At 43.5% G+C, this 15,519-nt stretch overlaps 2 protein-coding genes across 2 annotated transcripts in view; both read right to left on the bottom strand.

Annotated features, from left to right (window-relative positions):
* The window catches only part of znhit6 (zinc finger HIT-type containing 6), a 43,379-nt gene extending 42,989 nt beyond the window's left edge, over window positions 1-390 (bottom strand). Inside the window, exon 1 of the mRNA XM_020499504.2 lies at window positions 156-390. Within this exon, the coding sequence (XP_020355093.1) occupies window positions 156-271 (116 nt within the window). The 5' untranslated portion in view covers window positions 272-390. The remainder of the gene's footprint in view (window positions 1-155) is intronic.
* A 1,313-nt stretch (window positions 391-1,703) lies between these two features.
* The window catches only part of col24a1 (collagen type XXIV alpha 1 chain), a 265,549-nt gene continuing 251,733 nt past the window's right edge, over window positions 1,704-15,519 (bottom strand). The window contains exons 58-60 of the mRNA XM_031785672.1: window positions 15,251-15,360; window positions 3,152-3,391; window positions 1,704-2,909 (exon numbers count right to left, since the gene is read on the bottom strand). Coding sequence (XP_031641532.1) covers window positions 2,763-2,909; window positions 3,152-3,391; window positions 15,251-15,360 — 497 coding nt within the window. The 3' untranslated portion in view covers window positions 1,704-2,762. The remainder of the gene's footprint in view (window positions 2,910-3,151; window positions 3,392-15,250; window positions 15,361-15,519) is intronic.

The raw sequence follows: 15,519 nt of genomic DNA, 5'->3' as shown, positions 1-15,519 counted from the left end.
TATAACCTGCCACAATTATTTTACATACATTCAGAGACATAGCAAGGTAAGATAGTAGTAATCACTATGGCTAGGTAAGCTAGCTTGCTGTGTTATTGAGCTAGACACCATCTAACCCACCAAGCGTTAGCTTAGCTAGCTAGCTGCCTTCTTACTTTGCCAGGGATAGTTTTATTTTGTTTCCTTTGAGTTCGTCTCCCAGACGGTCATTCTCGACGTGGCTTTCAGCAGCTGCGACTGTATCCACCGAAGACAGCATACTTGTACACATTTCTAGAAATTACTCTCTCGAAGCTCTGTTTCAATCAAAGCAGTCTGAAGTTTACCGTCTTCCGCTATACGTGGAGAAAAATATGTGACGGATGTATTCCGGTTTGTCTTGACAATGCAAAAAAGCGCCCCCTGGTGTTGGTATTCGTGTAATATAGGACATTTGATGCGTGGAAGATCCCCCCTCTCTCTATCATGTGCTGCATGTCAGTCTGTCAGCCAGCCTCTCTCTTACTCTGTGTGTAGGCCCATGGACATCAATAGGAGCTGTGTTGTTCTGAGGACTGAAGCTGACCATTATAAAACTAAAGCCTTTCTAACCCAGACTGACCAGGCCCAGGAGAGATGAGCTGATGTCTAATGAAAAGAAATTCACAAAATATGCATTGTTTTTCTTGTATCTTTGTTTGGAGGAGACAAAAGCAACAGTATCAAAGTCGGGTCAAACAAGAGCAAACATCTGAATCCAAACTGTTCTTAGTATCTATCTCAAGGGAAGTCAGCCATTTTGTTTCTCATAGTTTATTTGCTTTGTCCCTATCCATGGTAACACAGTGCTTGTCATTCCATAGGATCTTTGTCAAGTTTAAAGGTCCATGCTAGTATTGTGTTAAGAAGGAAAAGCCCAAGTGATGTTTATATGTAGCCTACATTGCATGCATTGTTTTTAATCGTAAAAAATAAAACTCCTTATTACCAGTAACTCTCCATGTTACCAGTATCTATACAGCTTCCAGCGAAGTTTAAATGTTGCTGGAACTGAGAGAGTGGGTGTCAAGAATTCAAACCATTTCAATGAAAAACAGATTTTCGAGTTTGATGCCAGAGGGGCGTGTTGGACTTGGACTTCTCAAAATTTGGAAAAATAATAGAGACTTATGAGTATTGGAAATCTGAAGTTGCGCTGCTAATGATAAGTAGCGATCTCTAATTGCAGCTTTTAACCAGGTCACTGTTGGACTTCAGAAATACTGTTATGAACATCAACAAAATAACAAGACGGTATTTACTATTTTGGGATTAAAACATTTCATTTATTTAATGTCAATATATTTCATATTTACACAATTTTTACTTTATTCCTCGAGAGCATTTACTTATTTAATTACACTTTTTTCAACGTAACATAACTTAAGAACAAGATCATTGCTATTTCTGATGTGTTCTGACTCTGGCCTATGCTAGCTGCCAGTATGAGCTATCAACCCCCATTGTAGTGAATGTGAACATATACAATGAACAGTCACATAATGTGTGTACATAGTATACAAATACAATTTTTTACATAAATAGTTATTTGGACTAAGTTGGAGTTGACCAAATAGATCTCTGAGAGTATAATTTATTGGGGTACAGTAATGTGAACAAAAACAAAGGATATAAATAATCAACAATATAATGTCAAAATATACACAGGAAAAATGTCTCACAACTCACTGATGTCTCACGCTCTTGTGTCTGTTGCAGCACCAATGATAGGTTACGTTACCACCTTCCAAATAAAATGAAGAGTAAAAGCTAAAAAATATGTAATTCATCAACAAATGTTTCATATAAATTTCAAATAAGTACTCTTACAACAGATCTTGATGTAACCGGTACATAAGGACAAAGAATTACTTGACACTAGCACCTATAGAAGGCATACAAGCAGGAGGTAGAGCACCATCTTTCAAGGGCAGTGTCCAAAATAGAACCATATTCCTGATTTAGTGCACTACATTTGAGCTCTATGTGCCCTGGTTAAACCTAGTGCATTACATAGGGAATATGGTGCCATTTTGGACTTACCCAAGGTGTAAACATCCAGCTGTGTTGGACAACAGATTCAAACATTAAAAATAAACTAAATTGCGGTCCGAGCTGGCAGTTGACCTTTGATTGAAATTGCAATATGAAATCTCTCACTCTTAATTCACAAGCTATTGCACTCTTAGGAAGCTTTTGTTGTACAGTATTCCTGTTACAAAGCCCCTAGAGCTTTCCTTCGGATAGCTAGGCCCCTTCTGAGGATGGCTGGGAGGGCGAATATGGGGGAGAAGGAGGATGGGGGTGGGCAGTAGGGAGGGAGGCACAGGATTTGAGTTTTAGAACGGTGTTGTGTGGATGAGCCCTGTCCTGAGTTCAGGGACCAACTGTCCAACGAACTCAAGCACCTTTTGAAAAACAAAAACCAAACAGACACACTTTACACATTTATTTGATAAATATTGGTATACACTGCTCTCCTGAGGCCATCTTACTGTAAGCTGGCCTAGTTTGCTATGGACTGAGTTCTTCCACAGAAGTCTGCCATCGATTGGACAGGGCGTTTGACACTCGCTAACACTCCATAAAGGGTCTCCCAAGTGGGGGAGCAGACCTGACCAACTCTGCTTGGGCTTATAGAGATCTCTCTTTGGTTTGGTGAGCAGCCATTTTGGCCTGCTTATGCCATACTCATTTTTTATAGTTTATATTTTGGACAGGCAGGCTAGCGATGGATTATGACCTCACAGGAAGCAGACAGGTCCCACCTCGAGGTGGCGCAGATCGTTGGACTGTGACAAAGGTTGCTCCTGTATATCAATGATGGGGAGCTCGTAGCTGTCCTGAGTATGGAAGAAGAAGCGTGACTGGTGCCAGCTGCCATCTTGGATCTAGAAGGGAAAATATACAATATGAAGTCATTGACACACAATGGATGCCCGTATTCACAAAGTCTCAAAGTAGGAGTGCTGATCTAGGATCAGTTTTGCCTTTTAGATTATAATGAATAAGATTACATGGACAGGGAGGACCTGATCCTTGATTAGCAATGCTACTTTGAAATGCTTTATGAATGCAGACCCAGGTCTGAAGTGAAATCATCATATATCTCTTCCTCTCTCCGGATCCTTACCCTGCATTCGTCTAGTAGCATGTGAGGTTCAAGTAGAGTGTCTGCCTCAAACATCTGTCCGTTCCATCCCCTAAACCTTGGTGGTCTGGTCTGATACTCCTGTCCTGGGTCGTCAGAACTGTAGGTGTTTGTGGGGCTGAAGGGAGGGTCACTCAGACAGTGGAAGGTAATGTCCTGACTGGCCTCTGTGCTCAAGAGGTGGAGGAACTTCATCTGAACCTTATGCACACCGAACGACAGCTGTGGAGGGAGCATGGTAAGAGTTAGTGGAGATAACGGAGGCATCTCTTATGATTGATACCTTTCACTGCTCAATAATTCAGCAAACAAATGCATACAGAGACCAGGGGAGTAATGCTGCCGGAACACAAGGGAGCGGCACTCCCTTACTCTTTCAAATTTGAGAATACATGGAGCTGGGAAAAATCTATCTGGAAAATTATTTCTGAAGCTGAATCAATGTCCCACAAGATCCCAAAATGATGAATTCGTATTTTACATAACAGAACCTAACAAAAAAGCATAGCATAGTTACTATTTTGGCGTAATGTTACTTTTACGCCAAAAACACCTCTTCATTTCTAGTGAGATTTTATCATGGTTAGCTGAAGCTGAATAGTCACATTTCTTTCCTAATGCGGCCAACACTCAACTGCACGTACCACAAGGAAGGATATATTCTTTGATTAAAACAAAATACAACAAAGACTAACAGTTTAACACCATCTACTCTAATTTGCTCACCAAACAGTAATTCAAACAGATCTAAATGCATATTCCCATTAAACTGAATGAGATCAAATGATTGGCTTGCGTACACAGTCTGGACTTTTCACAGATAAAACGTGAAGAATTATCATTCACGATTGACAGTGATGATGGCCTATTTTGAAACGAGGTATGCCTAAGTTGGTGTTTGAGGGTATTAAAAATATACATTTTCTTGAGACAATATGTGTAGGGCTTAGGCTGACATTCCAATTGGAGTATGTATTTAGAGTGTTGGGCCAGTAACCGGAAGGTTGCTGGATCAAATCCCCGAGCTGACAAGGTAAACATCTGTCATTCTGGCCCTGAGCAAGGCAGTCAACACCCTGTTCCCCGGGCGCCGCAGACGTGGATGTCGATTCAGACAGCCCTCTGCACCTCTCTGATTCAGCAGGTTGGGTTAAATGCAGAAGACACATTTCAGTTTAATACATTCAGTTGGACAACTGACTAGGTATCCCCCTTTCCCTTTATTTTCTGCATATTGTGTAATAATATTCTATAGGCTAGGCCTACATCTGTAGGAACACATTTTGAATGAGAAATGATGATGTAATAAAAATGACATTACACCAGTGACAGAGACTGATTATCATTCTTAGCTATCACGAGTGAATGAAATGAAATGAAATGCTACATGTTAAAAAGGGGAATTTGGATTATCGATTGCAATGGTCATAAACTGTACAGCACCAGCAGAGAAGAAGTCTAAGAAAATGTGAAACATTTTGAATGCCGCCATATGTTTTTTGGGGTCTGCGTGATTTCACAGCCGAGGCCATGCATGAAATCCTGTCGGTGAATGTTCTGCCATCACAGGCCCCTGAGCCTGTGTTGGGATGTATTTTGGAGTGGACAGTGATTGAAGAAGTGGGATGGGTTTTCTTAGTTGACGTGCTTCATTTAGTATGATGTCGTTTTCCCCCTTTCCCACAAAGTTTCTTTAGTTTCTTATTCAATACCCTGTCCAGCTGGTGTCGGCAATGCAGCATTAACATTGGATGCCAACTGCCGGTAAACACCATCGAAGAAGAGGTAGAGGGACTACAGGGCTTAGCAGGTCTCTCGCTAAAAAGAGATGTCGGCTTGGAAAAGTTGAATATTGAAAAGACTGAGGGAGGCAGAGAATGTGTCTGAATCTGTTGAAGCGAGCAATAACAAGGGAGATGGTATATCGAGGAAGATTGGTGTCAAATTCAAACAGAGTGAGCCGGACGCCAGTTTGAGTTCTGGAGGTGAAATGGAAGTGGTAGAATGTGTTGTGAGGAGCTCGGAGCCAGAGCCTTGCATTGATGGACATGGTTATGATAAAGATACGTTCGGTCCAGTGGGAGTGAGATTTTTGAAGAGGGTGGAACCAGTCCTTTTGGCTGATCCGTGGGTGGTTTCAGGTTGGGTGGAAAAGATGGTGGGTGCTGTTGAGTCGATGAAGGTAACCCGAAGTGGACTTGTAATGTTTCTTTATGTTTCTTCAGATCAGAGTGAGCAGGACGCTCTGTGCGACGCAACAGATCTGTTTCTTGCTATTTCTGGTGTTTGCCGTCTGGAGTCAGTCTTTACCAGACAAGGTCATGTCAGGATATATCAGTTACCCTGTTAGAGCGTTTATGGCAAGTCCACTGCGCTGTTTCAGGTGTAACATTTATGGTCATGTCGCAGTAGTGTGTAGGAGGGAGATTCCAAGATGTGGGAAGTGTGCAGGAGGGCATGGGATAGAGGGTTGTGTAGTTTCAGTGGATAAAGGTGTGTGTCAACTGCAGGGGTGCACATGTTGCTGGGGATCGGAAGTGTCAAATGCAACAAAGGCAGGTTGAAGTAGCTAGAGCCAGAGTAGTGCAGAAGGTGTCTTATGCTGAGGCAGTGAAGAAAGTAGAGGAGGATAGGTCAAGGGTGAGGGATTCGGAGAGGATCCCTGTGAATAGTATATCTGTGCCAGCACAGAGGGATAGGCCAATGAGTTATATATGCTTTAATAAGGTTGGCTTCTTAGTGTTCATGGCAATGGTTATCAACTTTACTGTAGAAATTAAACGTAAATCACTGAAAATAGATGTTGTGGTGGCAGCTGCAGAGAAGTACTTGGGGTAGGAGATTTGACTTCAGAAGCGTTACATTGTGTGTTGAGTGGTAGCGTCCTGTCCTCTCAGGCCGTTGGCCTGGGGTAGGATCAGATAGGGTTAGTAGTGGAATAAGGTGATGCGTTTTATTGAGTATAGGGTTAGTTGGTAGGGTAATTAAAATATATGTATATTATTCGGTTCCCCTTTCCCATCGCAAAGTGTAATGGATCTATACTATAGTTCAGTGGAAATGCAACATATTGGATGCCAACCACCGTTCAACCTCACCGAAGAAGACATGGATTGTGTATGTTAAAACAGTAACGTTTATTTCACCTTGTCATTTCCGGTCACAACTTGCAGACTTGTTTACGCGTTGCTGTGCGTTTTGTTGCCAACCTTACTTTGCTACCTGACAACTTTACGGTTTTTACTTTTTAATTACCGTTTATATTTTTTGTTTTCCTTCACTCAACTTTTTTTTCATTCAACTTTTTCACTCCGGACATGGTTCGTCAGGACTTCTAACAGCCGAAGCTAAGTAGTAACAGTCGCTGATTGCAGTCGCTGTACTCATAAAATACAGGAGAACAATCGCCTTACGGCGAGGATAGCTGAGCTGCAAGCCCAGCTTCAGACGCAATCGTTAGGCAAGGGTAATTTCAGTGTAGGAAAGAATGAAACAGTGTCTGTGCCACCAGTAAGTACAGATAATAACATTAGTCCAAATCCCCTCGCAAATCCCCTCGTGCCGCAGCCGGACAATTTTCTCATGGCTTCTGGAGGGAAATGCTGTAGGAATGCTCATCCGGTGTCGCTCATTCAGCCGACAGAAACTTTCAACCGGTTTTCCCATTAAGCAGCGCTTCGGAGTCTGAGGCCGAGCCTTCTCTTGTCTCTACTCCTCCCGTTACGGGGTCTGAGACGCCGAAGCCTCCCACCATTAGCTCTGACAAATTGAAAACCCTAGTCATTGGCGACTCCATTACCCGCAGTGTTAGACTTAAAACGAATCATCCAGAGATCATACACTGTTTACCAGGGGGCAGGGCTACTGTCGTTAAGGCTAATCTGAAGATGGTGCAGGTTATAGCTAAAACTGGTGAGTGTAGAGAGTATAGAGATATTGTTATCCACGTCGGCACCAACGATGTTAGGATGAAACAGTCAGAGGTCACCAAGCGCAACATAGCTTCAGCGTGTAAATCAGCTAGAAAGATGTGTCGGCATTGAGTAATTGTCTCTTGCCCTCTCCCAGTTAGGGGGAGTGATGAGCTCTACAGCAGTCTCACAACTCAATCGCTGGTTGAAAACTGTTTTCTGCCCCTCCCGAAAGATAGAATTTGTAGATAATTGTCGCTCTTTCTGGGACTCACCCACAAACAGGAACAAGCCTGGCCTGCTGAGGAGTGACTGACTCCATTCTAGCTGGATGGGTGCTCTCATCTTATCTACCAACATAGACAGGGCTCGAAATCCTCTAGCTCCACAATGAAATAGGGTGCAGGCCTGGCAGCAGGCTATTAGCCAGCCTGCCAGCTTAGTGGAGTCTGCCACTAGCCCAGTCAGTGTAGTCAGCTCAGCTATCCCCATTGAGACAGTGTCTGTGCCTCGACCTAGGTTGGGCAAAACTAAACATGGCGGTGTTCGCCTTAGCAATCTCACTAGGATAAAGACCTCCTCCATTCCTGCCATTATTGAAAGAGATCGTGATACCTCACATCTCAAAATAGGGCTACTTAATGTTAGATCCCTCACTTCAAAGGCAGTTATAGTCAATGAACTAATCACTGATCATAATCTTGATTTGATTGGCCTGACTGAAACATGGCTTAAATGAGGCCTCACGTTTTCGTCTTTTGAGCTTCTAGTCATGAAATCTATGCAGCCTACTCAATCACTTTTTATAGCTACTGTTTACAGGCCTCCTGGGTCATATACAGCGTTCCTCACTGGGTTCCCTGAATTCCTATCAGACCTTGTAGTCATAGCAGATAATATTCAAATTTTTGGTGATTTTAGTATTCACATGGAAAAGTCCACAGACCCACTCCAAAAGGCTATCGGAGCCATCATCGACTCAGTGGGTTTTGTCCAACACGTCCCTGGACCTACTCACTGTCACAGTCCTACTCTGGACCTAGTTTTGTCCCATGGAATAAATGTTGTGGATCTTAATGTTTTTCCTCATAATCCTGGACTATTGGACCACCATTTTATTATGTTTGCAATCGCAAACATCTGCTCAGACCCCAACCAAGGAGCATCAAAAGTCGTGCTATAAATTCTCAGACAACACAAAGATTCCTTGATGGCCTTGATGCCCAGACTCCCTCTGCCTACCCAAGGATGTCAGAGGACAAAACTCAGTTAACCACCTAACTGAGGAACTCAATTTAACCTTGCGCAATACCCTAGATGCAGTTGCACCCCTAAAAACTAAAAACATTTGTCATAAGAAACTAGCTCCCTGGTATACAGAAAATACCCGAGCTCTGAAGCAAACTTCCAGAAAATTGGAACAGAAATGGCGCCACACCAAACTGGAAGTCTTCCGACTAGCTTGGAAAGACAGTACCGTGCAGTATCGAAGAGCCCTCACTGCTGCTCGATCATCCTATTTTTCCAACTTAATTGAGGAAAATAAGAACAATCCGAAATATATTTTTGATAATGTCGCAAAGCAGCATTCCCCAAGAGAGGATGGCTTTCACTTCAGCAGTAATAAATTCATGAACTTCTTTGAGGAAAAGATCATGATCATTAGAAAGCAATTTACAGACTCCTCTTTAAATCTGCATATTCCTCCAAAGCTCAGTTGTCCTGAGTCTGCACAACTCTGCCAGGACCTAGGATCAAGAGAGACACTCAAGTGTTTTAGTACTATATCTCTTGACACAATGATGAAAATAATCATGGCCTCTGAACCGTCAAGCTGCATACTGGACCCTATTCCAACTAAACTACTGAAAGAACTGCTTCCTGTGCTTGGCCCTCCTATGTTGAACATAATAAACGGCTCTCTATCCACCGGATGAATACCAAACTCACTAAAAGTGGCAGTAATAAAGCCTCTCTTGAAAAAGCCAAACCTTGACCCAGAAAATATAAAAAACTATCAGCTTATATCAAATCTTCCATTCCTCTCAAAAAAAATTGAAAAAGCTGTTGCGCGGCAACTCACTGCCTTCCTGAATACAAACAATGTAAACAAAATGCTTCAGTCTGGTTTTAGACCCCATCATAGCACTGAGACCGCACTTGTGAAGGTGGTAAATGACCTTTTAATGGCGTCAGACCAAGGCTCTGCATCTGTCCTCGTGCTCCTAGACCTTAGTGCTCGGTGTTCCTCAAGGTTCCGTTTTAGGACTACTATTGTTTTCTCTATATATTTGACCTCTTGGGGATGTCATTCGAAAACATAATGTTAACTTTCACTGCTATGTGGATGACACACAGATGTACATTTCAATTAAACATGGTGAAGCCCCAAAATTGCCCTCGCTAGAAGCCTGTGTTTCAGACATAAGGAAATGGGTGGCTGCAAACTTTCTACTTTTAAACTCGGACAAAACAGAGATGCTTGTTCTAGGTCCCAAGAAACAAAGAGATCTTCTGTTGAATCTGACAATTAATCTGGATGGTTGTACAGTCGTCTCAAATAAAACTGTGAAGGACCTTGGAGTTACTCTGGACCCTGATCTCTCTTTTGACGAACATATCAAGACTCTTTCAAGGACAGCTTTTTTCCATCTACGTAACATTGCAAAAATCTGAAACTTTCTGTCCAAAAATGATGCAGAAAAATTCATCCATGCTTTTGTTACTTCTAGGTTAGACTACTGCAATGCTCTACTTTCTGGCTACCCGGATAAAGCACTACATAAACTTCAGTTAGTGCTAAATACGGCTGCTAGAATCCTGACTAGAACCACATTTTTTTTATCATATTACTCCAGTGCTAGCCTCCCTACACTGGCTGATTTCAAGGTTTTACTGCTAACCTACACACTATTACATGGGCTTGCTCCTACCTATCTTTCTGATTTGGTCCTGCCGTACATACCTACACGTACTCTACGGTCACAAGACGCAGGCCTCCTAATTGTCCCTAGAATTTCTAAGCAAACAGCTGGAGGCAGGGCTTTCTCCTATAGAGCTCCATTTTTATGGAAGGGTCTGCCTACCCATGTGAGAGACGCAGACTCGGTCTCAACCTTTAAGTCTTTACTGAAGACTCATCTCTTCACTGGGTCATATGATTGCGTGTAGTCTGGCCCAGGAGTGAAGGTGAACGGAAAGGCTCTGGAGCAACGAACCGCCCTTGCTGTCTCTGCCTGGCAGGTTCCCCTCTCTCCACTGGGATTCTCTGCCTCTAACACTATTACAGGGGCTGAGTCACTGGCTTACTGGGGCTCTTCCATGCCGTCCCTGGGAGGGGTGCGTCACTTGAGTGGGTTGAGTCATTGACGTGATCTTCCTGTCTGGGTTGCCCCCCCCCCCATCCCCTGGGTTGTGCTATGGCGGAGATCTTTGTGGGCTATACTCAGCCTTGTCTCAGGTTGGTAAATTGGTGGTTGAAGATATCCCTCTCGTGGTGTGGGGGCTGTGCTTTGGCAAAGTGGGTGGGGTTATATCCTTCCTGTTTGGTCCTGTCCGGGGGTATCATCGGATGGGGCCACAGTGTCTCCTGACCCCTCCTGTCTCAGCCTCCAGTATTTATGCAGCAGTAGTTTATGTGTCGGGGGGCAAGGGTCAGTTTGTTATATCTGGAGTACTTCTTCTGTCTTATCTGGTGTCCTGTGTGAATTTAAGTATGCTCTGTCTAATTCTCTCTTTCTCTCTTTCTTTCTCTCTCTCGGAGGACCTGAGCCCTAGGACCATGCCTCATGATGACTCCTTGCTGTCCCCAGTCGCAGAGGTAGGTCTGGGTGCATTGTAAGGATCTGACGTCGAATGGGTAATCTGCCTCTACCATCAGTCCTATTAGCCAATGTACAATCATTGGATAACAAATTAGACGAGCTACGATCACGAACATCCTACCAACGGGGCATTAAAAACTGTAATATCTTATGTTTCCGCGAGTCGTGGCTGAATGACGACATGAATAACATACAGTTGGTGGGGTTTACACTGCATCTGCAAGATAGAACAGCTGCCTCTGGTAAGACAAGGAGTGGTGGTCTGTGTATATTTGTAAACAACAGCTGGTGCACAAAATCTAATATTAAGGAAGTCTCGAGGTTTTGCTCGCCTGAGATAGAGTATCTCATGATAAGCTGTAGACCACACTATTTACCAAGAGAGTTTTCATCTATATTTTTCATAGCTGTCTATTTACCACCACAAACCGATGCTGGCACTAATACCGCACTCAATGTCTGTATAAGGCCATAAGCAAACAGGAAAATGCTCATCCTGAGGCGGCACTACTAGTGGCCGGGGAGTTCAATGCAGGGAAACTTAAATCAGTTTTACCTCATTTCTATCAGCATTTCTATCAGTGCAATCAGAGGAAAAAAACTCCAGACCACCTTTACTCTACACACACAGATGCATACAAGCTCTCCCCCGCCCTACATTTGGCAAATGTAACCATAATTCTATCCTCCTGAGTCCTGCTTACAAGCAAAAACTAAAGCAGAAAGCACCAGTGACTAGATCAATAAAGAAGTGGTCAGATTATGCAGATGCTAAGCTAAAGGACTGTTTTGCTAGCACAGACTTGAATATGTTCCGGGATTTTTCCGATGGCATTGAGGAGTACACCACATCAGTCACTGGCTTCATCAATAAGTGCATTGATGACATCGTCCCCACAGTGACTATACGTACATACCCCAACCAGAAGCCATGGATCACAGGCAACATCCGCACTGAGCTAAAGGGTAGAGCTGCCGCTTTCAAGGAGCGGGACTCAAACCCGGGTGCTTTAAGAAATCCCGCTATGCCCTCCTACGAACCATCAAACAGGCAAAGCGTCAATACAGGACTAAGATTGAATTGTACTACGCCGGCTCCAACGCTCATCAGATGTGGCAGGGCTTGCAAACTATTACAAACTACAAAGGGAAGCACAGCCACAAGCAGCACAGTGACACGAACATACCAGATGAGCTAAATTACTTCTATGCTCGCTCGAGGCAAGCAACATGCATGAGAGCATCAGCTGTTCCGGATGACTGTGATCACGCTCTCCGTAGCCGATGTGAGCAAGACCTTTAAACAGTGCAACATTCACAAGGCTTCAGGGCCAGATGGATTACCAGGACGTGTACTCCGAGCATGCGCTGACCAACTGGCAAGTGTCCTCACTTACATTTTCAACCTGTCCCTGAATGTGTCTGTAATACCAGCATGTTTCAAGCAGACCACTATAGTCCATGTGCCCAAGAACGTCTGTAGCCATGAAGTGCTTTGAAAGGCTGGTCATGGTTCACATCAACACCATTATCCCAGAAAACCTAGACCCACTGCAATTTGCATACCGCCCCAACAGATCCACAGATGATGCCTGTGGACTAAAGGAACACCTATGTGAGAATGGACTGGCCACCCCCCATAGCCTGGTTCCTCTCTAGGTTTTGGCCTTTCTATGGAGTTTTTCCTAGCCACCGTGCTTCTACACCTGCGTTGCTTGCTGTTTGGGGTTTTAGGCTGCGTTTCTGTACAGCACTTTGATATATCAGCTGATGTAAGAAGGGCTATATACTGTAAATAAATTTGATTTGACTACAGCTTAGCATTCAACACCATAGTGCCCTCAAAGCTCATCACTAAGGACCCTGGGACTATCTTATTTTTGTATCTTTATTTAACTAGGCAAGTCAGTTAAGGACAAATTCTTATTTTCAATGACAGCCTAGGAACAGTGGGTTAACTGCCTTGTTCAGGGGCAGAATGACAGATTTCAACCGTGTCCGCTTGGGGATTAGATCTTGCAATATTTCAGTTCCTAGTCCAATGCTCTAACCACTAGGCTACCTGCCGCCGACTAAACACCTCCCTCTGCAACTGGATCCTGGACTTCCTGAGGGGTCACCCCCAGGTGGTGAGGGAAGGTAACAACACATCCGCCACGCTGATCCTTAACACGGGGACCCATCATAGGTACGTGCTCAGTCCCCTCCTATACTCCCTGTTCACTCATGACTGCACGGCCAGGCACGGCCAACACCATCATTAACTTTGCAGACAGCACAACAGTGGTAGGCCTGATTACGACAATGATGAGACAGCCTATAGGGAGGTCAGAGACCTGGCCGTGTGGTGCCAGGATAACAACCTCTCTCTCAACGTGATCAAGACAAAGGAGATGATTGTGGACTACAGGAAAAGGAGGACAGAGCACGCCCCCATTCACAAATACAATGACTTGAATGGGATTTGTGCCACAAATGCTAACATGTCAGTATGTGGAAACAGTGCCAGGGAAACTCAATCAAAGCATGGATTAATGAGATCATATCTTGTCCATAGACTGCTTATAGGGTAAGGAACCAATTTGTCACTTTGTAATTTGGGTGAACTATAACCAACAAACTGTTCTTTGGAAGCCCAATGAGTCAAACATTTGGCTGTAATAGAAGAACACAAGGATCCAAATGTTTATGTTTTGACCCAAGATGTTTTGACCCATTTTGGTAACCAGAGCTCACACAATGTCTACTTGGTACACACTGATTGAATCAACATTGTTTCCACGTCATTTCAATGAAATTACATTGAATTGACATCTGTGCCCAGTGGGTGCTTGATGTGCAACAAAAGTCAGAAGCTATTCTCCAATGTCTTCAGGATGTTGTTTCCCTGAATAGAAGTCAAAGTCATGTACAACAGGAGTTTCCAAACCTTGTCTCTCTTGAAACCCATTCCTGACACTTAGAAAAAAAGGAAATAAACAGTTGGATCATTAAGTGTTCTTCTATTACAGCCAAATGTTTGACTCACTGGGCTTCCAAATAACAGTTTTTTGGTTAAAGAGATAGTTCACCCAAATTACAAAGTGACAAATTGGTTTCCTTACCCTGTAAGCAGTCTATGGACAAGGTATGATCGCATTAATCCATGCTTTGGTTTAGTTTCACTGGCACTGTTTCCACACACTAACATGTTAGCATTTGTGGCACAAATCCCATTCAAGCCTCAGGAATGATATTAGCATTTTTCGCACATCATGTTCAAATCATCTATAAGTGACTGTGTTGAGCTTGACAATCAATTTGGCACTGAGTGTACAAAACATTATGAACACCTCCCTAATATTGAGTTGCACCCGCTTTTGCCCTCAGAACAGCCTCAATTTGTCAGGGCATGGACTCTACAAGGTTTTGAAAGCATTCCACAGGGATGATGGACCATGTTGACTCCAATGCTTCCCACAGTTGTGTCAAGTTGGTTTGATGTCCTTTGGGTGGTGGATCATTCTTGATACACACGGGAAACTGTTGAGTGTGAAATAACCCACCAGCATTGCAGTTCTTGACACACTCAAACTGGTGCTCCTGGCACCTACTACCATACCCTGTTCAAAGGCAATTAAATATTTTGTCTCGTTCATCCACCCTCTGAATAGCAAACATACACAATCCACGTCTTCTTCGGTGAGGTTGAACGGTGGTTGGCATCCAATATGTTGCATTTCCACTGAACTATAGTATAGATCCATTACACTTTGCGATGGGAAACGGGAACCGAATAATATACATATATTTTAATTACCCTACCAACTAACCCTATACTCAATAAAACGCATCACCTTATTCCACTACTAACCCTATCTGATCCTACCCCAGGCCAACGGCCTGAGAGGACAGGACGCTACCACTCAACACACAATGTAACTCTTCTGAAGTCAAATCTCCTACCCCAAGTACTTCTCTGCAGCTGCCACCACAACATCTATTTTCAGTGATTTACGTTTCATTTCTACAGTAAAGTTGATAACCATTGCCATGAACACTAAGAAGCCAACCTTATTAAAGCATATATAACTCATTGGCCTATCCCTCTGTGCTGGCACAGATATACTATTCACAGGGATCCTCTCCGAATCCCTCACCCATGACGCATCCTCATATTTCCCGAAAACTGTACAATACTGTTGCAGTTGCAGAGGGAAGGAAGGAAGAACAGATGTGTTAGTGAGAATTCGACTTAAGTGGAAGTCAGGATTTTTCTTTAAACCTAGATAAAATCTGTTTATTAAATTAGTACTGCTATGGACCAACTGGAGCCCCTGTGATGATGGAGTGCAGTGCTCGGTTACCTTGTTAGAGGCTACTGGGAGGAGACATGTCTGCCCGCCTGCCGTGAAGTTACAGAAGACCTCAATGGTGTCTGACGGACATCCCAGGTTAGGGTCGATCCAGTACAGTCCTACAGAGGTACAGGTGATGGATCTTAATTTGATCACTCTGTTGTTGCAGGACATTTCCAGCAAAGTAGTAAATGCAGAGTTGTGGCATATTCAAGGTTCAAAAAGGCTTCTACAGTTTGTAATTTCCAATTTAAATTGTCAAGACTTGATTTGCCCCA

The sequence above is a fragment of the Oncorhynchus kisutch genome, linkage group LG13 (genome assembly GCF_002021735.2).
Source record: "Oncorhynchus kisutch isolate 150728-3 linkage group LG13, Okis_V2, whole genome shotgun sequence".
Classification (NCBI taxonomy): Eukaryota; Metazoa; Chordata; class Actinopteri; order Salmoniformes; family Salmonidae; genus Oncorhynchus; species Oncorhynchus kisutch.
This window is presented reverse-complemented; position numbering and strand designations above follow the sequence as displayed.